The sequence below is a fragment of the Myotis davidii genome, unplaced genomic scaffold, assembly GCF_000327345.1.
Source record: "Myotis davidii unplaced genomic scaffold, ASM32734v1 scaffold402, whole genome shotgun sequence".
NCBI classification, from domain to species: domain Eukaryota; kingdom Metazoa; phylum Chordata; class Mammalia; order Chiroptera; family Vespertilionidae; genus Myotis; species Myotis davidii.
Window position 1 is genome coordinate 803,604 of NW_006293393.1, and position 26,741 is coordinate 830,344.

The window sequence follows — 26,741 nt, forward strand, 5'->3', positions numbered from 1 at the left end:
GGGGCCGAGTGGGGATGGGCGATGAGGACAGGAAGGGAGTCCGCGGTTCTGCACTGGATGGTTTAAATCCATTCACTTGGCTTCCTGGGCTCCCAACAGAAGCCCTAGCTGTTTCTCTAGAGACTGCCTTTAATACTGCCCCTCGGGGAAAGAGGCTCCTGTCCCCAGAATGGGGGCGAGGGTCCCCTGTACTCATCATCTTTTCTCTACACTCCTCCATGGTAGCCAATCCAAGGGGCTCCTCCTCTTCCCTCTCATCTCCCTCCGCCTTTCCTGGCTCTGCCTAAGGCTGCTCCATCTGGAAGCATTTACAATGTACAACAATTTTAATCTCGTGCAAAGGAATATTGGGATCTATACAACATACCCATCAAGCTAAATTACAGGTACACAATCTTATTTTGCACAATTCTGTCTGGCCCAGGTTGGCACACACTGAACGCCATTACTGCCTTTCCCAATTACTTTTTCTACTACATCATCATCTCATCTTCTCCTACAACTTAAGTCTGAGGCTGGCAGTATTTCTCTGAAAAACTGGACACTGAGGTCCCAAGACCAAGGTCTCTCTTCAGAGCCCCTCGAACCAGCACTCAGTGGGTCCCTTGGCCACTATCCAAAGAAATATCCTTGAGCTCGGCTTCTCTCCCCTATGCGCACAGATTGAATTGGACAGACCTTGGTATAAATACCATCTTGCCACTTAATAACTGCACACTGTTGGGGGAGTTATTTCACTTCCCTGGGTCTCAATTTCCCATTCTATAAAAGGGGTGGAATAATCACCTGTAGTTCACAGAGCTGTGAGCATTAAATGAGATACTGCATATATAAAATAAATAAAGTATGTTGTCTGGTCCAGACTGAGTAGTTAACAAATGTGACCTGTTATTATTATTATAAAAACTCAACACTCTATTCAACTCTACACTTCTCTAAGACCATGTAAGTTTTTCCGAAGATTGCCAGTTTCCTCTTGAATCCTTCCTCATTCCTCACCAATGTGGGACCAACCAACCCACTTCCCTGCAAACCGGCATCACGGAGGACAGATGACTGGGGTTTCTGATCAACCAGCTGGGAAGCTGCATCCGTCCTCAGGGAGTGTCCCACACAGGCCCACGTTTTAAAGCTACAGCCGCTTCTTGGGCTGCACAGCAGCAGAACGACTGGAATCGCTATAATTTAACTGCATTAGAGATCATTCTTCAAACCAAACCAAGCCTCTTCTCACTTTATATAGAAAGCATATGTGTGTCTGGGGGTGGGAGGTGAGAAGGTTTTCACTGCTTCAAGGAGCAAAATGGTTACTTAGTGTTTCCCGAGACACTCGCCGCCACGGGAACACGCGTCGCACTGCGTCTGTCCCTTTTGGAAGGCAGAAAGGTGACGGCACCACTGAATATGTCTGATAAGTGCCTCTCCCAAGGGGGAAAACATAGAAATGCCTGAGGTTAGTATTGATTGTTTTTCTCTGGCCAGGAACCGTTTCAGCAGTAATCTATGGATCCTGATATGGACCAGAACCGAGGGACCAGGATGCTTTGACGTAATAGTGGTCCTCATCACGCAGAATTGCTAGGAGGGCTAAAGGGAGACATTTGCAAGCTCTTGATGAGCTTCTACCCAGCTAACCTCACCTGACATCCTAGGTGATCTCAGGAAATCTGTGTGTCTTCCATGCCTGACTGATACTTACTAGGGACCTCCCTCTCGGTGGCCTCCTCTGCCTGTGGTTGGGTGTATTTTGGATGCCAGCCTCAGCAAGAGAAGAAACGATCCCTGCTCACAGCCCTGCCAAAGGGGCAGGCCTAGGTGACGGTGCCCACCAGTGGTTGTGGAGGGGACACACAGACTGAAGGGGCAATCTACGGACGGGAAAGACTGCGGCCAATGAGATTCCCCTCTGGTGATCGGGATCCAGGAAAGGGAGAAACTGGGTTGACTGGCAGCAGAGACATAGAACCTGGCTGGGCCCATTAGTGGCAGCACGCTCACGAAGGGGACAGCCTCCCCCTGCTGAGGCTCTCCAGGACGCACTGGCCCAGGACCACCTCCCCACATAGCCTGGCGGCTCACGCGTTCTTCTAGTAGACACCACAAACATCTCTTCCAACAGCTTCAGAATAAACATGTCCCTTTTCCTGAGTTAGCTTGAGTGGGTTTCTGTTTCCTCCAACAGAAAGAGCCTTCGCTCACACAGCTCCGCCCCTTGGAAGAACATGCAGACAGAGCCCTGGCTGAACATCCTGGGCCCTTCCAGCACAAGGCTTCACTTCAACCACCAGCCCCACGGGAGGCAACCCGCCTCACTCCTCCCTGCTCCCTGGCTCCCTTCTCCCGCAGACGTCCAAAAAGATAAAGCTCTCCCCCTCCCGGGCTCGCCTGTAGCGAGGGGAGGTCATGTGAGATAGTTCTGGCCAAAGATTTGCAAGTGAGTGTCTGTCAGGACAGAGAGTAGCGTCCCTCCTGGGTTGTGTGAAAATGTCATGCTTGGAGCTGCTGCCACCATCTTGCAACGGCAAAGCGAAAGTCAGACAAGAGAGATTCTAGCCCTGCCACATTGGAGATGCCATGCCACTGGCAGCCCCCAAATAGCAGACGCCTTGTTATGTGAGAAAAGCATATCCCTAAACTACCATTAGATTTTTCTATAACTTAGGAGCAAAATCTTTTTGCAATTATGTACTCTGAAATAGACCTTGATATTATTTCCTGTATTGTATGAAAAATGATTTTTTTAACCCAAATTTATGACTAGCTTTTCAATTAGCTTCTCCATATATCAACTGAATGATAGCAGCTCTCCAGGTAATTAAAAATCTAAGAGGAGAGCCCTGGCCAGTTTGGCTCAGTGGAAAGAGCATCGGCCTGTGGATTGAAGGGTCCTGGTTCAATTCCGGTCAAGGGCACGTACCTTGGTTGTAGGTTCCCTGGCCCTGGTCCAGGTGTGTGCAGGAGGCAACCAATTGATGTGTCTCTCTCACATCGATGTTTCTTTCTGTCTCTGTCTCACCCTCTCCCTTCCACTCTCTCTAAAAAGCAATGGGAAAAATGTCCTTTGGTGAGGATTAACAAAAAAACAAAACAAAACAAAATCTAAGAGGAGAGGAAAATATACATCACCAACTATGCTATAAGGCAGAAGTGCACACGCTGTACTAGTAAGAGGCAGCTGCTCTCCATCTGGAGTAGGGGGAAGACATTACTGTGGATTGAGGGGGGCGGGGGGAGTCACAGAAGTCTCCACAGGAGGAGCATTTAAGTTAAATTCTAGAGAAAAAACGAATTTGGGTGGATGGAGATGGGTAGGAAGGGCATTTGAGGTAGAAGGAATCGGTTAGGTAAATACGGGAAACTGAAAGTCATGTGTAGGAAATAGTAAATTCCTTCAGGCTGCAGTAGGGGAACAAAGATCAGATTAAAAAGACCAATTTACAACAAGCCTTGAATGCCAAAAAAAGGGAGTCTGGGCTTTATTCTCCAGGTCATGTGCTGTTTAAAGCTTCTACGCAAACAAGGTCACAGTAGCTGTTTGGGAAAATCTACTTAATAGCCATATGTGGGGTGGATCGAGGAGGCAGGGGATGCCACTAGGAGGGTATGCAGCTACCAGGACAGAGGCCATGAGGGTAGAAACAGGACAGTCAATGTGAGAATGGGGTGGGAAGGAGCAACAGACATGAGAGAGAGCGCAGAAGTACATGCTAGACAAGCCGACTGCAGTTGGATATGAGGTGAGAGTCACAGGAGGAACAAAGTAAGAAAATACTTTATTGTACAAAATAGAAACGAAAACAGTACCTCTGGAGCTGAAGACAGGAATGGCTTTATGTAGATGTTGGAGTCATGCACCTTCAGGTCATGGTCCCCCAGGCCCCTGGTCACTCCGATAGTTGCCATCACTCGGGCCTGGGAGGAAAGCAGAGGGTCATGAGAAACACTCCCACGTACGAGCAGTGCAGCCGCCATGGGCCCAGAGGGAAGCAATACTTTCCCAATTCCTCTTGCCTCTTGCTGCTAACCAATGTGGGTAGCTGTTTCCAAGGAAGGGCTCGCTCACCAAGATCACTTATGTCCTTAGCGAGTGGCTTTTCCACCAGTTATCTTAAGGTTGATGGGTGGCTGTTATCTCTTTCCAGCTTTCTTTTGTAGAGACAGGAGGGAAGGGTGTCCAATAAACTAAATCCAATACAAGTGTGATGTCTACAGCTACTAATTTCAGTTCCAACCAAATCCAACAGCATCCATCCCTTTGTCCATCTGTCTGTCATACACCCACTCCACAAGTACTTGCGGAACACCAGCTATATCTCTGGCACCGTAATAGGCACTAGTAAAAGATGCAAAGAAGTCAGTGGCAGCTCCTAGCCTCCCAAAGCTCATATTTTACACTTTATGGCTGGAGGAAATAAACCATTAGCAACGTGCAACCTTCCCTTTCTCCACAAATTCCCTCTGGGTGGGTTAACAAGAGGGAATTGCCCCACAGAGGCCTCCAGGCTGAGACCCCACCACCGGTGCGCTTCTGGTTTTCTGAACACTTCATGGAAGCAAGACTATTACTCTTAATGCCTACGCACTCAGCCTTCATACTTCCCAGGATGCCACAGATTTGATCTACCCAGACGTTTAGTGCAGACACCATGCTGTGGGGGACGAATGTCTATGGACTCGTCCCTACTATAAAGGAACCTGGTAAGGGAGAGAAGGGGCACATGGCCAATATGAAAGACACATAAACAATGGGTGGTGTGAGTTCAGAGGAGGTAAAACTTCTGCTGAGAAGGTTACATGGAGGTGGCACTAAATTTCTATGAAGAAGCACAGGCAGCATCACAGAGGGATGAACTCAGAGGGATGAAGCTCATTCTGGGTGGAGGGAAGCTCGATGCCCTACCACTGGGTCATCGGTGATGTGTGTGGTGCACGTTCAACGCTCCGAGCTTGAATCCTCACTTCATTGCTCGGGTAGTAAGAATAACTCATAAATGCTAAGAAATTTTACAATCTCACACATCACCATCACCTTCCTCCTGGTTTCCCCAAAAGGCTGTGGAGTTTGGAGCTGGGTTTAGATCAGAAGGTGGGCAAGTTTACATTAAACGTGGAAATGAAAGGCAGGAATCTCAGGGGATAAAATGCAGACACTGATGTGGAGCTGGGCCCTCTGGTCCCAGCACCTGGCTGCAATGTCTCTGTCTGCAGGAAGAACGCAGTGACTCAGGTGTTTGTCCTGATTGGGATCTGGCTTCAGAGCCTCCTCATCTTCGCTCCAGGTCGGGGAGCCACGTCTCTGCAGAAACCCTCTGCTTTGCCAAGGGTGGGAGGGGGCCAGTTAAGTGTTCAACTCTAAATGTGGAAACTGCGTCCCTGCTCTTCTCCCTGCACTGGCACCTCCTCTGGCTGCAGGAAGCACAGGTGGGCGTGTTGGTCCAAAACATAGTGATGTTTCTGATAGTTACTGAGTTAGTTTACAAAGTATATAGTGTCACCCCACAAGGCTGAAAGCACTGGCAGAAATAAAATGAAAAGTGACAGCTGTGGTATTCTATTCGGAAACTCCTGGGCAGGCGTATACAGAGGGAAGCGCCTAAAGGATGGGGTGGCATGGACGGATGGATGGATGGACGGACGCACTGCTGGTGAAGTTGCCTTGGGCTGCCTGGGTGAGGGGCAGCCGGGCGACGGAGCCATGCGGCCTTTAAGTAGGTCACAGCTCCTGCGACAGCACCGGCCAGCTGCACATCACAGGGCTGCCGAGCCCCAATTACCTGACACGCTGGAGAAGTGCGATGTCCTGGTAAATGGAACTTTTCCTTGACTGGGAAAACCTTGCTCCTTTAAATCTTTCTGTTGATAATCTTCAAAGAGCACATCTGTCCATTTTCATTATGTGGAGGACGTACACTGAACATAAGGGAGTGGCTGACTCAATCCTCATGCGGTTGCTGAAGGCCTGCCCTGTGCCAGGTGCCAGGCTTGACAGGGACTAGGCATACAGCCCTCGGAGGACGTGGCCCTGAGCCCCCTGGTCTCACTGGCGCCGCAGGAGACACAGAGAATCTCAGCCCACGGGGAACTCCAGGTGCCGCTGGGCACTGGGCTGAGCGGTCGCATTAATGGCACCCCCGGTGCGGAAAGGTTCCAGCACTTCTCTCGGGAACAGAGCCTTCCTGTCACGATCCTCAGCCATGGACCGCGAGACAGGTGTCCCGTCTCCAGGAAAGGGGCAAGTTCGTTTGAAAAGTGGTCACTGAATGGATTAGACAGTCATGTTTCACTTCCCTCCATGAAATGCCTTCCCATGGAATCACCGCTGGGCTCCACGCAGCTCTCAAATCTGACTGACTCATTCCCTCTCTCACAGATGCGCGCGCGTGCACACGCATACACACACGCACACGCACGCAAATGCACACACACGCACACATGCGCACGCACGCACGCGCACACACGCACATACACACACACGCGCGCGCGCACGCACACACAGTTCTGCTCAGGAAGGCATCCTCCAGTTTTCTTATGAGTCAGTTCCTCCTGCTAAAAACGATCAAATCCTGGGAAATGTCAGTTGAACATTCTTCGGAACGTGGCCACATTCTTCCCTCCTCACTGGCACTCAGCACCTGCCTGGAACGTCTCTGTTTGCAGGGAGAATGCAGTGACTCAGAAGGTGTTTGTTCTGGTTGGGAACTGGCTTCAGAGCCTCATCTCCGCTCCAGGACGGCAGCCTCCCCCAGGCTCTGTGCACAGACCCTCTGAGACGACAGCTTCCTCCGCGTCAGCAGTGCCTGCTGCTCAGCGTGCGGTGCTGACGGGGCCTGGGTGCGGGTGAGGAATGCTCTGTGCTGTCCCAGCACGCGCGTGGGTCCCTCTGGTCCTACAGCTTCGTCACAGTAAGGCTCTGGGTGCCCTCCCACAGGCCACGTGGAGAAGCAGACTTGCAGGTGCGGTGTGAGCACGAGGAGGCAGAGGGCCCCGGATCCGCATCGGGGACCACCCCTTGCAGCTGTGTGGCCATGCCTGAGTGGGTCTAACCTCGAGTCTCAGCTGCCTCGTCCGCCAGCTCTGCCTGCCTGTGGCTTGTCAGATGCACGATGCGCTGATGTATGTGAAAGTGGTCATGTTGCACATGGTAAAGGGGGGCTGCTATTTTCACAAAACTTGACTCTCCCCCCCAATCCCGAGCTCGCCGCACCCCCTCCCAAACCTGCCACTCCTGGGGCCCTGAGGACAGGAGCCTGAAGGACACGGGAGGTGACTCTCTCAGCTGTCAGGGCCGTAGGACCAGGCGCTGCAGAGTGGAACGGACAGGCTGCCCTGGCTCTGCAGAGACGGCCTTGTTCCCGTCTGGGGGAGGTGATGCCTACCTTCTTGCCTTCTCCGTATATTAGGGGAAACTTCAAGTCATCATCCTCAATGGTTTTGTATGCCCTGTAGGGGATAAACAACATTCTTTAACGGGTTTGCACTCAATTAGGGACCCGCTCCCCTGACACGCTGCTCGGTGCCTTCTTTTCCCTGAGACCCCATCCGCTCAGCACACGGCCAATCCCTTTCTTCATAAAGAGCTACTCTCCCTACAGAATTGTGTGTGTGTGTGTGTGTGTGTACATATGTTAATGAACCAGAAAATAAGGTTATAGATGCTTGAAGAGAGAAAAACTAAATTGGCCCATTCATAATGAGCAAGAAGGGGAGGTGGGTTCCCGTCCTGAGCACTTAGTGCCATGGGATAATGGAGTGCCCAGCATCGTGACAGGGCCTTGTCATTAACCTGAAACTGTGAGAAACAGCAGAGCTCTGACATGGATGGAGAGTGAAAATGCGCCAAGAGGCCGTTCTCACCTTCGGGGACTGTTCACACCAAAGCAGCCTGGTGTGGGGATGGCTGGAGAAGGGTATTTAGAGCCTGCTTGACCTCAGTGTGATAGTCAAGGTTGGCAGAAAATTCTGTTTCACAATAGCTATTAAATGGCCATTCGACACACAGAAAATCCGGTTCATGCGTCAATGGCTTCAGACATGGTTGTCCAGATCCCATGCACACACGGCGGAGGCCAGGGCTGGGGAGCAAATGAAGCCCGTGTCTTGCAACTTTGCTCATAAGGAATTTTAAAAACAAGCCAACAAACATGGCACCCGATTACCACCTGCGCCCTGGGCAAGTCGCTTCACCTGTGTTGGTCTCGGTTTCCTCATCTAGAAGACGAGGGTAATCACGCAGGATGTAAACAGCTTAGGTCAGAGCCTGGCACTTAATAAGTACCCAATTAGTGAGCTATTACTAATATTTCAGACATCATTAATACTTGGCACACCAGTTACCCTCTCTTCAAAATGGGGATGACACTGCCTACTCACCACCTCAAAGAAATATTAGGAAGACGAAGTAGAGGCTGGGGTGGGTTCTACTAGGTTAGGTTCTGTAAGCAAGATGCTTTTCTAAAATACGTAACGTCTCCTGTCCTAGCTAGTTTGGGTCAGTGGATAGAGTGTCGGCCTGCAGACTGACAAGTCGTGGGTTGGATTCTGGTCAAGGGCACATGCCTGGGTTGCAGGCTCGATCTCTCATGGCGGGTGTGTAGGAGGCAGCCAATCAATGATTCTCTCTCATCATTGACGTTTCTATGTTTTTCTCTCCCTCCCTTCCTCTCTGAAATCAAAAATATATTTAAAAATAAAAAATAAAGTAACGTCTCCCGAGGGCATGAAAAGAACTAAACTGCAAAATAGCCTCCCAGTCCCGATATATCGAGGCAAGTTGGGACTGAACCTCTCGATATACAAAAAGAATGCAACCCAATTTAAAAGTGCACCCCCAAAGCTAAAGCAGGAAGTTACTTAGTGAACGTGCTCCTCCCCAGGGGCGAGGCTGGGCTCAGGTTCAGCACTGCTTGCTGTGCGGCCCTGGGCAGGTAGATGAGCCTCTCTGGACCTCAGGATCCTCATGATCACAGGGCAAAAACGGGCTCAAAAACGGGCTTGTGAGGCTTCCAACGGGCCAGTGAATGTGATGAGCGTAGGGTGCATTCAGCACAGTGCCTGGCACAGCTGAGACCTGGCACGGGCTGGGGCTGTTGTCAGGTGAGCCCAGAGATGCTCTAGAATTGGACTGTCAACATCAGAACCTCCCGCCCCTAAATCTATCAAATTTCCCCAAAGGGGAAACAGCTCCTTAAATGTTTTCATACTCACAGGAACTATTTAAAACACTGCAGTATACAAGTCACTGGGGAACAAGCAGCTGTTATTAGAACACGGACTCAGCTTGGGGTTGAGGGGGCCTGTAGACCAGCGGGTCTACTGCAGGTGCAGTCACCGGGGAGGGCATCCCTTTGCCCAGGTCACACCGCAGAGCAATGAAGTCTGAGCCTGTGGGGGTGGGAACCAGGCACCGGGACCTTCTCTAGGCTTCCCAGATGAGTCCATTGAGCAGCCAAGGCTGAGGGTTACTGCAGTAGACCAAGTGTCATTAGGGAACACTGAAAGGCAGCTGAGCGACAGCCCCATCAGCTTGACCCACAAGATGACAGACTATGACTCAGGGGGGACAGGGGAAACGGCCTAAGAGAGGCTCTGAAATGAGCATAAGCTGGACGTGGGGACCATGGAGGAAGAGGTGTGGAGAGTGGGAAGACAGGCTCAGACGGGCGGGGACAGCACCGGGAGAGGGGCTGGGCCGGGGGTCCAGGCACAGGAGCCTGAAATTCAATGGGAGGCAGAAGGCAGCAGCTTGAGAATCAATGACTGGAAATCACTGAGTGCTCCGGAAAGACAGGCTAAGAGCACTCCTCACAGGTGTGGAAAGGCAGCAAGAAAACGGTTCACTGACTCCACCACAAGCCCAGGGAGTCGAATTCTCCAGGGCCCAGAATTCCAGGAGCATGAGGCCTGCATTAACCATCGCTCTGAAAGACAGACACTGATCTTGGAATTGTCACCCGCAGGATCAAGACAACTGTAAGTTCTAACATTGTATTTTAGCTTATGTATCTTTATCTTCAAGGACAAAACAATCCCACTAGAAGTAGAAGAGAACTCTGGATAAGGACGGGTTATTCTGTTTCTGCCGTTGCTGGTTTTCAATCCAGTGTGAGCCCTCCCCTACAGATGACCAAGGTGAACAGCTACAGATAAACAGAGAAAGTACAATACCCTCCCGCTCAATCTTTCGGGGTCTTAAGCGCAGTTCATCATGAAGGTAGCTGGACTTCCCTCCATACTTAAGGTCTTGAATAATAAAGAACAAAAGGCTCGAGAGTTAAAACTGGTAACTTGATTGAAGAGTCTGTACAAATGACGGCCCACTAACAGTGCCAGCAGCTATGACTTACTGAGCACCTCTCCATGCCAAGCACTGAGCGTGGTGCTAGCTTACAGCGCCTAAAACCGCTCAAAGACTGACCTGTTTCACTTAGCATGATACTCTCCAGGGCCCTCTATGTTGGCTCAAAGGGTAAGAGATGCTTCTTTTTCACAGCTGCAAGTATTCCATGGTGTAAATGTACCACAGCTTTTTTATCCACTCATCTGCTGATGGGCACTTGGGCTGTTTCCAGATCTTCGCTATTGTAACTTGTGCTGCTATGAACACAGGGGTACATACATTCTCTCTGAGTGCTGTTTCAGGTTTCTTAGGCTATATTCCTGGATCAAATGGCAGATCCACATTTAATGTTTTGAGGAAACCCCATACTGTATAAGTCAGTAAGAGAAAGACAAGTATCACCTGATCGCACTCATGTGGAATTTAAGTAACAAAATAAACTGATGAACAGAGTGGACCCGGAGACATGGAAGCGTGGAACAGAGTGCGGAGTCTCAGAGGGAAGGCGGGGAGGGTGGGTGGTGGGAAGTAATCAACCAAAGACCTTGAATGCATAACCCATGGACACAGATAATGGGGTGCTGAAGGCCTGGGGCGGGGTGAGGGGACAGGGGCGGGCTGGAGGGGGTCAATGGGGGAAAAAAGGGGACATATGTAATACTTTCAACAATAATTATTAAAAAAATAATAAAAGTACGTAAAGACCTTATACACAAGGGGACTGAGGCTCAGAGACGCTGAGTTACTCTCCCCAGATCACACACATGTTAGTGACCCTCAGGCTAAACTAGACTTTCCCAGAAAACACACCAAAGAGATGTGATGTCAGGGCTCAGCTCTGGGGATTTCTTATTCTAGTTGGAGAGACTCAAGGAGACCATTGTTGTCCACTTCTCAGTGGGTGAACAGCAGGCGTTTGATGAAGGGGGACTTTTGGCAAAAGGGGAAGGTGAATTTTCTGTATGAGGTACAAAAGGTGACCATGTGTGGACAAAACTAGCAGCTGCTGCACTACACAGTCTACAAGGGAAAACAGAAAAGGCGGGGCTGCAGCCCAGGCCACCGCGTCTGCGGTCAGCGTCCGGGGAGCCTCTCCCACAGACAGCACGCTCCTCAGGTCTGTTCTCGCAGCTTAAGGGCCACCCCACTTTCTGCCCACCTGAAAGGCCTGCCTGCTGTTCAAACTTCACTACGGTCCACGTCTGGGCTGTGGGCCTGAATCTACGCGTCCAGCTCGGCCATGGCTTCCATCCTTCTCAACCAGGGGAGGCGAGACGATCAGGACAGAGGCTTGAAGCCTGAGAGCTCCAGGACATGGAGGCACTTATGACCGAAGATTAATGAAAAATGACTCTTCTTTCACATCAGATCCTATGATTTCTGAAATCCTGATTAAATTTTTAAAAATAACTCCCAAAACGGATTACTCACTAGTTTTACAATAGTATAACTGGGCAGAGATCATATTCAAATAATTACTTGAAGCGTAGCTGAAAGGCTTAGAAAGATTTTTAGAATAACTCTTACTTTGGGTCAATTCCTCTATGAATATTTATGAGGCCAACTGACAAAAAGATGAGATGAGAAAAAAAATTCAAGGCTTAAAAAAGGGCCAAATAAAAGGGCTTTCTCTAACACAGGGTAGTATCCTCAGAAGATTGCACTAAACATCGTTTTTAAGCAATCGTTTCCCTCACCGTGTGGATTCGGCAAAGCTGAAAAGACAAGGCACCAGCTGTGTTGGACCCACCGAAAGGCAAAGCACGGGGAGAGACAGAAGGACCACTAGGTTCCCCAGATGCAGGAAGTCTCCCGTCAGCACAGCTCATACCGTCGCTGGCCTCTGCCATCAGGTGGGATGTTGTAGACAGTCATTGTCCTGGGACAGTGGTCGGCAAACCGCAGCTCTCGAGCCACAGGTGGCTCTTTGGCCCTGTGGCATGGGCCGTGAAGTTTCAATCGCACCGTATGTGCGCGCCCACACGTGGTATTTTGTGGAAGAGCCACACTCCAGGGGCCAGTTTGCCGACCCCTGTCCTAGGACCTTCCTAACATCTAATGCCCACTCCACTGAAGGACGTCCCCAGTCAATTCTTAAACTGACCCAAACAGCCAGTCGTTGGTATGTTTGGTCTCTCTTCTGGAAAAAAATATGAAATAATCTAGTCTCTCTTCTACGTGAGAGTTCTGCAAGTATTTGATGAGAGTCATCTCCAAGTTTCCTCTTTCCCAGTTCCTTCAGCTGTTCTTCCCAGGACCTGGGGCACCATCTCTAACCACCCAAGCCGCCGTCCATTCAAATATTTATTAACTGAGCACCAAACACTGTGGTCGGGGCCATCCGGGGCATCCGCGCTTGTCTGCGTCCGCAGAGAAGGGCACTCAGGACGGAAAACACTTGAGCCGCGGTCCACGTAAGAAAGTCAGGGTTACCTCTGTGAGGCAGACTTGTTCCTCTTTAAATAGCTGCAGCTTATATTTGCATCATGTGCACGCGTCTGTGCATGTGTGGTTTAGGGTCATATACTGAGATGAGTAAAAACAAGCACACAAACAAAGACGCCGACCGAATCAAAGCCGTCAGTCTGCGAGGACACAGGCAAGAGAGGTTCACGGTGTCCTCTAGCTTATATTTACGCAACAGGCGCTTCACTCTGAACAGAAAACGCTGCTGCCCTCACTAGTTTTATCTTGCTGGTTTCAGTCCATTGATCCAACCCATCCAGAGGCGTCTGAATTCATGTCCTCTCATCCCCAAATACCAGCTCTCCGTCTGTGCTGTGTCACGTTAAATTTGGTAAGTGGCTCTGCTGTCTTCCTCCACAATTTGGAAAAAATGTGAAGCAGAACCAAGTCCTTAGGGACCTTCCTCTGGGCCGAGCTAACCAGACAAGGGTGCATAACGTTTCCAGGAGGCATGTGGATGAAAGTGTGTGCAATTTGAAAGACGATTCCTGTCTGGCGGGAAGGTACAGAAGAGAGATCCAACAGCAGAGTAGACAATGAGATACGAATGCTTCAACAGGAATGGGAGGGATTTAGGATTTGAAAAGACTGAAAACACTGATTCAAATAGACACAGTGTCTATGTAGATTCTGGGCATAGCTTTCCGGCCGCCTACAAAGCAACGTAGCTGTTATCCGCACAGTTTCCTCATCTTGTTTGAAATGCTAAAAGAAACGATACCGTTTCTTACTAAGTCAGCACATCCATGACCATCCAGCCTAGAAACCCTATCACAAAGGGGGAGATTCCTAAGTGAGCTTGACCAGTGAGTGAGTCCAAGCTGTGCCCAGATCATACCCTCCCCAGTGGCTGCTGCTCCTCAGACCCTTCCCCCTGAAGCGAGGGGCTCTACGGCTCCTCCTGCAGCCCCACCCTCCACACTGCGACTCCACTGCCCCTGATGCTGCCCGCCCCCTTTCAGAATATTCTCCCACCTTCTCTGATGACGCCAATCGGTTCACAGATTGCTTTTCCACTCTTGCCCTTGATGTCATTCTCGGGAACGTTATCTGTTTTGATAGAGCCTCTGGAATCCTAACGTGTAGTAACTCCTACCTGCTTCCCCAAGGGCCTTCATCGCTGCTCCGTCAGCACCTGGGCCACGTGGCTGCACCAGAACGCCTTTCCTCAGAGATGCGTTCTCTGAACCCTCCCTCTCACGCCCTGGCTGTGGCTCTCGGCCAGTTCCCCTCCTCACCCAGCCATTCTCACTGCCTCTGGTGGTACATGTGCCTGACCCAGCCTCCGCGTGTGGCAAATCTTTTTAATACTTCTCTTGCTAGCAGCCTTCCATTCCTTGCTTCTTGATCTTATCGGAAGAAGGGAACAATAGGAATTGAGTATTTGGTCTATTATACCAAATACTGTCATCTCTACCTTCCAGATCCAGAATTGGAAAAGTGTTCAACACCTTCACCGCCACCACCCTAGTCCTGGCACCTCTTTTGCCGACAGTATTGCCATGGCCCGTCAGGCCTCTAATAATCCAGGCACGAGGACGGTGCCCCGCCGAGGGAGAAGGCAGTGACAGTGTTGAAAACCATTCAGTTTTGTCCTTTACCTCTAGTCTCAGAGCAACCGGAGTAATTATTTTAAAATGTCAGATGATGTCACCACCCGCCTCTGACCCTCCAGTGAATTTCCTCTTAGGCTCCGAACAAAAGCCAAGTAATAAAACAGCCTCCTCTAAAACCATGCTCCTCCCCAAATTTCCTGTTCCTCTTCTCTGCTTGATTTTTCCCCACGGCATTTACCTCCACCTAACATTTTAAGTATTTTGCTTCTTTACTGTGTTTATTTTCTCTACTGCTCCCTGTTCATCCCCTGCCCCTTAAGTTCTATGAGGACGGAGATGTCTGTTTTGCTACCTGTGGTGCCCAATGTCAATGGGTGTCTGACAAACATTCAACTAAGTGAGCAAATCAGTGAGCCCTCCGTCCCCCAGGCAGCGGCTGTATTCTGCCCTCCCTAATTCCTCGCTCTATTTATATAGGCTTACAAAACGAAAGCCAAGCACCTTCTTGTTTCCTGTGGTGCCTTCTGGGTCTCAGGTGTGCCGGCCACAGCTGACACTCGCTCACAGGCACGTCCCTTTCGGGCCTCTGGGCCTGGCTGCTCCGTGGAGTGTTTCTCCGAACATGTGACCTGGAGCCCCGTGCAGCCCCCGGTGTCCTCGTCCTTCTGAGGAGGACCCACTCCTGGACTCTAGGAGGCAGCTTGTCTCTGGGTCAGTTTCGTAAATTTCATCAGAAAAAACTTTGCTTATATTGTTAGTCTGGCCGAGAGGGCTGTACACAAGTCTCCCGCACCATTTTTCTCTTACTCCACAGTCATCACTCCTCAGCTTAAACATCTCCATGGGCTTTCCATCAACTTAAAGTATAACCCAGCGACGGGGCCCCCCCACAATCTGATCTTTGCACATTGAACTGACATCTTTTTTAAAAAAATTATATTTTATTTATTTATTTATTTTTATATTTTTAGAGAGATAGTTAGAACCATCGATGAGAGAGAGACATTAATCAGCCACCTCCTGCACACCTCAAAAAAAAAAACTGACATCTTTTATCACCCCGCCGTGCTCGTAACACTAGCTTTCTTGTTGTTTAGTTAATGTGCCACGGCCTTGGCTGGGCCTTGGCCTGCCCCCTGCCTGGGCCGTTCCTCCCCCAGGGCCTCCCTGGCTGGCTCCTGGGCATCACTCACAGAGCCTTCCCTCTCTGGCCACTCGCCGAACAGCACGGTGCTCCTGCTGCTCCTGCTCCAGCCCTTCCTGGCATGATCGCAGCACAAATGGAAACCACCTCATTTATTAATTCATTTATTTGTTTAAATTCTGCTCCCCTACCCCCACCGAACATTAGCTCCTGGCGGCAGGGACTCTGCTATGTCTTCGTATATGTAACTGTGCCGGCACATTATGGATGCAAAGTAGTTACTGGCTGAATGGATGAATAAATGAATGGAAGCTGGCACTTCCTCCTTTGCACACAAGCTTCCCTCTAAAGACATAATGCAAATTTTCACTTCCCCATTCATTTTGTCTTAATAAGCTTTTCTGTGGCAGAAATTCAAGGCTGAATCCCATCAGTGATATCTTGGACTTCTCTTTCATATTAAAATTTTAGGTTCCCAGCCCGGATGGTGTAGCTCAGTGGTTGAGCGTCGACCTATGAACCAAGAGCACATGCCCGGGTTTTAGACTTGCTCCCCAGTGGGGGGCATGAAGGAAGCAGCCAGTCAATGATTCTCTCTCATCATTGATGTTTCTCCCTCTCTCTCTCTTCCTCTTTGAAATCAATAAAAATATATTTTTAAAAAAATTTAGGATCCCTTTTATCACCAACACAGGGTGGGGCAAAAGTAGGTTTATAGTTGTTCGGATAGAAAATAATGCAATAATTAATAATGATGCAAGAATAAGCTCTGTGTTTCACATAGTCATAACTGTAAACCTACCTATGCCCCACCTTATTAGTAGAAAGTCATAAGTTATAAAAAAAAAAATAGCAGTTGTAACCTTGCCCACTGCTTTCTCCTGATAACCCCAGCACGGCGGTTTCTGTGCAGGGGGTCCTTTCTCCATGTTAACTCCGGTTCAGGTCTCCGTGCGAAGACACGCCTCCCACTAAAGAACATGCGTCTTTGCTGGTTTCCTCCGTTCCCAGCCAGAGCCACTCCGGCTTCCTGACCCGCAGGCCAGGAGCTCCCTGTTCGGGCTTTGGCATTAGCCACACAGATCACTTCCCACAGCCTCCGGGCTCTCCCAAGTCGTGACCATTAATTAGGAAAAATCCCAGAAATACCACTCGTTTCCCTAAATCTTCATTTCCTCGGCAACACTTCACAGTCATTGAAGGAGAACGTGACCCTTCCCGGGGCAGCGAGGGCGCCTCCTCCCTCAGGGACTGCCTGATCCTGTCCGCCGCGCCTGCACCCAGTCACATTCTTCCACTCGCCCACCCCTGGCCCTGGCCGAGGCCGGGACGCCGCTCCTCCCCGGGGAAGCTGTCTTCCTGGATGCTCTCCCCCGCCTGGCGGGCCCTGCTGTGCTCACGAAGGAACCCAGGCTGGGGCCAGCGGGTCTGTCCTCACGTGAACTGGCTGGGTGACCGTGGGACGGTCCCCGGACCTCCTGAATCTGCTTCTGGGCTCATCCTTCCTGGAAGGCGGCAAGGATGGACTGCACGTGTCTGGGAAAGTCTGTGAAGGACGCGGCACGCTATGTAGCTGCAGGCTGTGGCTAGGAAGGTCCTGGGGGCCTCAGTCTTTCCTTCACCGCAGACGTAGAGCAGAGAGCCGCTGACCATGGCAGGAAGGCGGCACATCCCCACAGGAAAACCGCTTTCAGCCGAGCGCCCGACACCCATTCATACTTTTCTGCTGTTGCTAAAGGCACAACCCGTGAAGGGCAGCCTGTCCAGAGAAGTCCGCGGCTCTGCTCTGCGCTGGAGACCAGCGTCCCCGGAGGATTCCCAGAGCTAAGGGGTGCTTGTGGGTTGGTCTGAAATCGTCAGAAAGGAGAATTTCCCCTCAGCGGGACGCTCCGAACCCCTAGGAGGGAGGTGAAAGCCACAGGAAGTGTCGTTTTCTTCACAGCACAAGCCAAGTCCCAGGCTGAAGCCGCTACACACTGGCCGAGCAGGTCTGCGTGGGGTGGCGGGGAAGCATCGAGGCCTCTGGTTCCCACCTCTGCCTTCCCACAACCAAATCTTAGCAGAAGCAGGCATCCCGGGAGGCCTGGCTGGTCAGGAACAGACACGTCCATGGAGCCCCGATGCCACACGTGGCTTTTAAGAGCTTGGCATGACCCCAACTAAGCAATTCACCGAATCCTTAGAGGCGCCTCCAACGCGCCTCTCTCCACACCCCCCTCCCAGGCCTTCCTGGAAAAAGCAGCACAGGGTTGGCAATCACCTCATGCTTCCCTTTCCTGGCCGGCTACCCGCGGTTCCAAAGGAATCCGACACAAAGACTAGCCTGGCCTCAGAGCGAGGCTGCTTCCTGCTCCGGGACGCGGCCGCAGCTGGCGGCCCTCTCCCTGTCCCTGTCCCTGTCCCTGTCCCTCTTCCTCGCCCTCTCCCTCTCCCTCTCTGCTGGGGTCCAGCCCCAGCGGGTCCAGGGGTCCCCAAAGGTGTGGACTGAGTCGGCGAAGAAGGAATGACACGGAGACAGCGTTCAGTTGATCAGCAGCCTTGCCAGGATCTCTAGCCACAATCTCCAGCCAAGTTCTGTAGCCAGGTTCTGTGTAGGATCTTTTGCCATGTTCTCTCCAGCGAAGTTCTTCTGTCTCTAGGTTCTGTGTAGGTTCTGTCTTCTGAGTTCTGTGTGTAAGTTCTGTCTTTTGTTGTCTTGTTGCATCTGTATTTATACCAGTTGATTCTAATCTTATCAATCTCTATTCCAAAGGTTAGGGCGTTTCTTATCTCCATTCCAGGGAGTAAAGATTATGTACTTAAGCATGATTGTTCATAGTTAAAGTGATTAATTACCCACCTGGCAGTTAAGAGGTTTTATTCCCTCCCTAACTTCAGGGGAAAATCCCTACCTGGGGAAACAACCTTTCTCGGAGAGGAGACCTTCGTTAAAACACATAGTGCCAAGAAGGTGACCAAACATATTAAGAACAGTATGCCATATATGCCAGGTCCCTTGAAACAGCAAGGATGGACCGGCTCCCGGCACCTCTCCCTCTTTCTGCACAAATATCCATGCACACGTGTTTCTTTAAGGGCAAGAAGACCTGGGCATTTTATTAGGTCTCCCCTCCACCCCATTCTTAACGTCCTGGTTTCAAAAATTCACAGTTAAGAAATCCCCCGAAATTTCTTAAATTTGTCTTTGGTCAATTTTTTAAAATTTTATTGAATTTATTGGGGTGACACTCGTCAGTAAAATTATATAGGTTTCAGTGTACAATTCAATAGTACAACATCTGTATATGATATTGTGTGTTCACCATCCAAGGTTAAGTCTCCTTCTGTCACCATTTATCCCCCCTTCACCTTCTTCTACCTTCCCCCACCCCCTTTCCCTCCGGTAATCACTACACTGTCATCTGTGTCTATGAGGTTTCTTTCTTTCTTTTCTTTTTTGTTTTTTTTTTGGCGATTAAGCCTTTTGCCACCCAACCCTGCAACCCTCCTCCCCTCTAACACCTGCCAGTCTGTTTTCTGTATCTGTGAGTCTGTTTCTATTTTGTCTATTTTGTTCATTAGATTCCTCATGAGTACAATCACATAGCATTTGTCTTTCTCTGATTTATTCCACTGAGCATAATAATCTCCAGGGCCAGCCATGCTGTCACGAAGGTTAAGATTTCCTTTTTCCAGCCAAGTAGCATTCCATGGTGTAAATGTACCACAGCCTTCTTATCCACTCATCTAGGGGCACTTGGGCTATGTTCAAATTTTGGCTATGAATGCTGCAATGAACAGAGGGGTACATATATTCTTTTGTATCAGTGTTTCAGGTTTCTTCATATATATTCCCAGATGTAGAATTGCTGGGTCATAAAGCAGTTCCATTATTTTTTTTAAATATATTTTTATTGATTTTAGAGAGGAAGTGAGAGATAGAAACATCAATGATGACAGAGAATCATTGATTGGCTGCCTCCTGCACGCCCCCTACTGGGGATCGAGCCCGCAACCCGGGCATGTGCCCTTGACCAGAATCGAACCTGGGACCTTTCAGGCTGCAGGCTGACACTCTATCTACGGAGCCAAACTCTAGGGCATCCATTATTAATTTTTTGAGGAAACTCTATACTGCTGTTCACAGTAGCTGCACCGGTCTGCATTCCCAATCAGTGACAGTGCAATGAGGATTCCCTTTTCTCAGGGTCCTCACCAACACCTCTTGTTTGTTGATAGCCATCCTGACAGGTGTGAGGTGATACCTCATTGTGGTTTTAATTTGCATTTCTCTCATGATCAGTGACACTGGGTATCTTTTCATATGTCTATTGGTCATTTGTATGTCCTCTGTGGAGAAGTGTCTACTTAGGTCCTTTGCCCATTTTTTAAAATTGGACTGTTTATTTTTTGGTGTTTAGTATAACAGGTTATTTATTATTTTGGGATATTAATCCCTCATCAGGTGTATCATTGGTGAATATGTCCTTCCCGTCAGTGGGTTTCCCTATCATTGTGGTGATGATGTCCTTTGCTGTGCAGAAGCTTTTTAGTTTGAGGCAGTCCTGTTTATTTTTTCTTTTGTGTCTCTTGCCCATGGAGACATATAAGAAAAAAAATATCGCTACAAGAAATGTCATGGATTTTACGGCCTATGTTTTCTTCTAGGATTTTTATGGTTTTGAGTTTTACATTAGAGTCTTTAATCCATTTTGAGTTTATTCTTGTGTACATTGTAAGAAGGTGGTCTAATTTCATTCTTTTGCCCATATCTGTCCAATTTTTCAAACACCATTTATTGAACAGACTATCTTTTACCCCAATGTATGTTCTTGCCTCATTGTCGAGTATTAATTGACCATAAAGGCAGGGGTTTATTTCTGGTCAGTCTGTTCTGTTCCATTGATCTATATGTCTGTGTTTAAGCCAGAATCATGCTGTTTTGATTACTGGAGCCTTGTGGTATAGTTTGATATCAGGTAGTGTGATTCCTAAAATTCTGTTCTACTTTCTCAGGATTGCTGTTGCTCCTCGGGAGTTTTATATAAGTTTTTGAGATATTTTGCTTTATGAACTATGCCATTGGTATCTTGATAGAAATTGTGTTGAATCTACTGATCTTAGACTCCTGGATATGTTTCCCTGTGAGGCCAAGTCTCCACCAACAAATGCTATTTTGTTTTCTCCCTTTGGTCCGTGGAGGGTCATTTAAATTAACTGAAGCCTGTGGGCCCTAAGCCATCAGACAAGCTGATGTGCTTGCGCTAATATAGTGCAACAGTCTGGATTCAGGCACAAACGTATGCACGACCTGTAATGGCGGGATTAATATTTGGTGATACGACTGGAGAGAGCTGGTAGGTGTAACGTAGTCCTCTTGTGTCTGCCTGGCTGGCTGTGATGAGAAAAACCTTCCAGCTGTCTCTCCAGGAAAACTTTTTCCAAAATGGGACCCCAGTTCTGTTCCCTCACCTTGCAGTTGCCCTTGAGGAAATCCCCCGATTAGTAGGCCCAACCCACAAGCTCTAAGGAACATGCCTGCCTGTCCCGTTCCTCCTGTCAGCATGCCTGAACCAGGCGCTGCCTGGAGTTCGGGGAGCGTGACCATTCCTCTCTTTTGGCCTAAAGACGCCTCTTCCTACCAGAGCCTCTGGATGATAGCAAGAGGCAATAGAGCTCACTCTTCAGTCACTGGTCCGTGTTCTCTGGGACAACAGACTGGGTTAGAGCAGAGTTTACAGTTTTTGACCTTGGTAAGAAATGTATCATTCTTGGGAACCCAGTGTACTCACAAACACATCTCAAAAACAATATTTACATTTAACATGTGATCCTTTTTTCTCCCTATGCTACTTAATTTGTTTAAAATGCTTGTCTCCATACACTAAATTGAATTCACAACCCACTAATGGGTCCCTACCCACAGATGAAAACTTGGGGAGAGGAATAGAACCTGCCCCTACTGTGCAGCTCCAAATCAGGAGCTTCAGGCTTGGACCAGATGAGACCAATGGATTCATTCGTGAATATTTACTGAGCACCTACTATGTGCCAGGCACTAGCACGGGTGCTGGGAATATATAACATGAATAAAGGTTATCTCTTGACTCATGGGTCCAAGGTTAGCAGTGGAAAAAGACTCACATAGAAGAATGCTTTGAATCAGTCTTTGAAAATATAATCAATCGTGCATATAAAACAGAACCAATAATGTTTCAAGATAAAATATTCGGGATGCCTAACTGGTTTGGTTCAGTGGATAGAGCGTTGGCCTGCGGACTGAAGGGTCCCATGTTCGATTCCGGTCAAGGGCATGTACCTTGGTTGCGGGCACATCCCCAGTCGGAGGTGTGCAGGAGGCAGCTGATCGATGTTTCTCTCTGATCGATGTTTCTAACTCTCTATACCTCTCCCTTCCTCTCTGTAAAAAAAAATCAATAAAAATATTTTTTTAAAAAAATTTTTAAAAAAAATTCGGGATGACTTTCAGGGAAATTTCAGATTTGGAAATTATTTCTGATTCAGTATCCACTTGGGTGTATTTGCACGTGGCTAGGACAGCTTATTTTAATCGGTAACATTTAGCTCTCCCACAGGTGTGAATCAAAGATCCTTACTGTATGAGCACACAAATTTGGAAGTATTTCTGCTTTCTCAGGGACCATTCCTTCTGAAGCAAACATGAACTTCACCCACACTAGCCTTTATGCTGTCTGAGACCACGTCAATATACACAAATCAGAACATAACCAACACTGTCCCGTATCCACGAACGGTGGGCAGAAAAGAGCAAGTAGACGGTTCTCTACAAAGAGGGTTTTACTTCCAGTCCAGCCTCACGAAGCTCCTCTCACTTTGGTAACAAGGATAGATGTTTGTATCCTGGAGCACTAAGCCCTGCAGGGTCCCTGGGAGGAGCCTCTCTCATGCCCACGGGACTCTAACCTGTCCTAGCTGGGTTCAAAATTCCATTCACATGCCCTTGGACTGGAAAAACCACAGGGCGTGGGGCTCCAGTATCTCAAGGTAAGCACCCATGCTTTTCAACTCTCGTTTTAGCTCAAAAAGGCACGGACATTTTGCATAAGCACACGCATAACTAACATTTATTTCAACACACAAAAAAAATACCCATTTCCCCCCCTTGTTTCACTTGAGGATTCCCATTCTCTTCTGGAATCTTCTGCCTACCCCCACATGACTCACGCCCCAGGGTGAGCAGCACAGGCCTGGGCGATGGCGCCCGTCTTCACCACGGGGAGTTCTTGGCTCTACACCCAGACCCTGCTGGTCGAGATGGAGGACTACAAAGGCGGCAGATGTCCCACTGCCTGCTGTTCCCTCACCCCTAACAGACAGAATTCCAATATACCCAACATTCACTGTATATTCGCTTTGCTCTAGGCACTGCTCCAAGCACTTATGCTTTTAAAACGTATTTACTTATAACACCCTTGTAGGACAGTCATTAACATTAACCCACGACACAAATGAGAAAATGGAGGTCACACAACTAGGAAAACTAGAGGTCAAGCTCACCTCCAGGTCCACCCCAATAAAAGCCTGTGCCCCTAACCACGGTCCCTGCCCATCCTTGAAGAGCTATGATCTGTGTAAACCCAATAAACTGGCATGCTATGCAACAGCAATGCTAAATCACCGATCCTCATCCCAGGAGTAAATCACAAAAAAGAAAGGAAAGTCTCCTTCGCCCCCACCCCAGGGTTTCACACTGAGAAGTCCCACAGAAGTTCAAATAAACCACCCTCGCGGCTTTTCCTTCTCTTAATATGGTAGGTCCCTGTAGGATCGGGTTTAACCTGAGGTTTGGCTTTCAAGTTGTTTGGTTGGTAATAAATTCAGACTAAATCTTCACACGTAAGTGTCCAGTGGCTCACAGGTTGACCCAAGGCCACCCGGAAGGGCTAAGCAAAATGGGAGAGGGTCTCACTGCCCAGGACAAACAGGAACGAGAAACCAGCCAGCTGGGTGCCTGGGAGTGTGGTCTCCGGACCTGCCCTGTGTGTCTGTCCTGTGTCTGGGGCCACGGCCACCCAGGCGATGGGCACAAGCATCAAGAGGAGAAATGAGAGGCTCTGCTGGGCTCTGGCCCACTGTTGGCACCTGAGTTTTCACGCCCTGTCCTCACCGCCAGTCCAGTCCATGGCCCCCTCTGGACCCGGGCCCACGCAGGCGGGCCAAGAGGCTCCCAAGCACCAGTAAGAAGATAAGCAGGCGGCAAAAGTCACAAACCTGTGAAAAGGCCGGGCCGTCCAATGCTCTCCAACCCATCAGTTCTGCACGCTGTTGCTCACATCCACCCTAAGAATGCCTCAGGCTGCCCAAGGTCAATGTGTAAGGATACACAGGGATCACGAGAAAGCCTCACTGTGGGTAAGCACTTCTCTAGAGTTCTGGTGTAAGCGTGTAACCATCCATGTCTGGCTCTGCCCTACACCTGACTGTAAGCACCACGAGGGCAGGGAGTTCTCATCGCCTCATATCTCCGATGTCCAACACAACGCCTGACCCACGGTAAAGCTGGATAACCCCACAGCGATAAAGCCCTGCATTCTGTCCTTCAAGCTACTGAGCACAGCACAGAGGCGCTGGGTTTCCCTGGAAGGCTGGCGAGCGGATTTAATCCCCGTGGAGCCAGAGCCCAGACGTCGGCAGAGTTTCATTCATTGCCTGGGCCAGAGCAACAAGATGAAGAACGAAAGTGAATGTGTCACAGGCACTTCCAGTTCTTTTGGGAAGATCTGCACTCAGGTCTTCAGCAAGGAGCAGGCGTAGCCGTGCTGGGAAGAAGTCTCTGATGTCCCTGTCCGCAGGCAGGAGGAACATGACGGTAGGTAGGACGAGGTCCTTCGGGGTTTGGAATGGCGCCTCTCCGACTCTCGTATGTGGGTTCCTGGGTGAAGCAGGGGGTCTTAAACCAGCGCCCAGCTGATCCTGAGGAAGATGCTCCCACAGGCTTTGGGGTCAGCACCTCTGTGGGTCGTTCAACTTGAAATCAGCAATGCTGGGTTGTCCTCCTCCGAAACCCGGAGGCCAGGGAAGGGGTGGCCGGGAAAGGGGAAAACGTCCCCAAGCTCTGGGAAGGATGCCATCTGTAGCCGGGGGAGCGTAGGTTGGACACAGGAGCCCGGTTCCCTGGCAGAGCTGCAGTGTACCTGGACATCCGTGGGAGTGTTGAAGCGCTCACTTCTCTGGAATTTCCTCAAAAACAGGATCTTATACACAGGCTGAAGACTGAACCATCTGTCCTTCCAATACACTGTCAGCTTCACAGTCCTGCCCGGGGCGTGGGTGTGTGCCACTTCCGACCTTCACAGAGGTTAGAGACCTTCCGGGCGGGAACACAGAGCTGTTCAGCACTGCCGTGCTTAGCATGCCACTCCGATGTCCCCAGCAGCCTCCTCCAACAGACTGACCTAGTCCGACAGTTCACGTCGTGCCCTCCTTCCCTCTGCACATACAATTGATCCAGCGCCAGGACTGTCACCCAGCCGGTACATCCAGTGTAAGTGCGTAAGGGGAGTTAAAACACTGAGATACTTCCATGCTGATTAGCAAATAATGACTGTCCCAAGCCTCCCCTGACCCAACACCCCCACCCACAGCTCTGAACCTCCCCTGGGATCTCCATCATGAAGTAATAAATAACGAGTTGAAGCCTGGCATACTGGGGGTGGGGGGGAGGACGCTAGGACCTGCTGCAGCCCAGCTGGGGCCCAGCCCTCCATGCTGACTGCTATTTCCAATATTACCTCTAGCTTCCACCTTCCCCACACACTCATACATTTTCCTGCCTCTGGGCGTCTCCTGGTGCTGTGCCCGCTGCTGGAAATGTCCTCCCCCACCCCCCTTGCCCTCAAACCCCTTGAACTCCTCTCGTATTTCAGGCCTGCGGTTCAAATACAAGCTTCTCTATGATGGTGGCCCCAATCCCAACCTCTCTCTTAAAAACAACCGTCCACTCTAGCACACCCACGTGGCCATCTCTCTAACCCCCTTTTTATAAGCCCTGTATCCTGTCTTGTTCTAGTTATTTACTCACAAATTCCAACAGATGGACGTCCCCCACTCCTGAGATTTTTAAGACTAGATTTACAGGTAGAAACTGTATTGGTCCCTAGACTTCTGGGAAGTCGGCTGGACCAGCTGGTCGCCTCTGCGACACCAGCACAGTCCTGTCTGTTAAGGCCCCTCGTACGTGAGGCCTTGCTTTGCCACTGGGGGGGCTTGGCATCCCAGGCCCTTGGCCCAGGAGGGCTGCAGTGACACTGTCAAAGGGCCAGCAGCGAGGACTCAGAAAGGAAGTAAGAACTCAGTGTATGGACCCCAAAAGCTTCTCAAATAAACAAAAATAAAAACACCCTACCCAGCAGCAGCCAGGGAAGGAGGGGCTGGCTCAGGTGGGCTTCCTATCACATTGATGGTGTCTCTTCTCATGGATGAAAGTCCCTCTGGGCATGCCAGGGGGTGACCTGCACAGGTGGTCAGCACACCCTGACCTTCTCTCAGGCCCCCTGTTTCTTTTTGGTTCTTAGGGTCTCATTACCTTGAAAAACAAGCATCTCGACACACATTAGGTTTGAACCTCCTGAGGCAAGCTCAGATCTTGCTGACCCTTCTGCTCTCTGAAATCCTATCCTATATAATAAAGAGGCAATATGCAAATTGATCCTCACACCCTCACAAGATGGCTACCAGAGGATGGCTGCCCCCATGTTGTCACAAGATGGAGGGCAGAGGAGGGCAGTTGGGGGAGATCAGGTCAGCAGGGGAGCAGTTAAGTGTCAATCAGGCCGGCAGGGGAGCAGTTAGGGGGTGATCAGGCAGGCAGGTGAGTGGTTAGGAGCCAGCAGTCCTGGATTGTGAGAGGGATGTCCAACTGCCGGTTTAGGCCCAATCCTGGAGGGGTCCCAGATTGGAGAGGGTGCAGGCTGGGCTGAGGGACACCCCCCCCTCCCTGAGTGCATGAATTTCATGCACCGGGCCTCTAGTTATCTAATAATTCTATTACTAGACACATATAGCATTTGTTTCATGCCAGGCTTTGTTCAATGGCCTCGGCCATACTGACTCATGACAACCTCTTATTAGGCATTATCATTAGCCCCATTAATAAGTGGAGAAACTGAGGCAGGGAGCGGCAACATAATCTGTCCAAGACGTACTTGGGGACTGACCCAGCTGGCAGCCTGGCTCCATGGGACTGTCCTTATCCACTCCTCCATATTTAGTACGCAGC

General features: G+C 49.7%; 1 protein-coding gene across 1 annotated transcript in view; it reads right to left on the reverse strand.

Annotated features, from left to right (window-relative positions):
- PPM1H (protein phosphatase, Mg2+/Mn2+ dependent 1H) overlaps nt 1–26,741 on the reverse strand; it is a gene marked incomplete at its 5' end in the record, with an annotated part of 267,569 nt that overhangs the window by 31,911 nt on the left and 208,917 nt on the right. The window contains 2 exons of the mRNA XM_015566131.1: nt 3,805–3,912; nt 7,377–7,440. Of these exons, the coding sequence (XP_015421617.1) occupies nt 3,805–3,912; nt 7,377–7,440 (172 nt within the window). The remainder of the gene's footprint in view (nt 1–3,804; nt 3,913–7,376; nt 7,441–26,741) is intronic.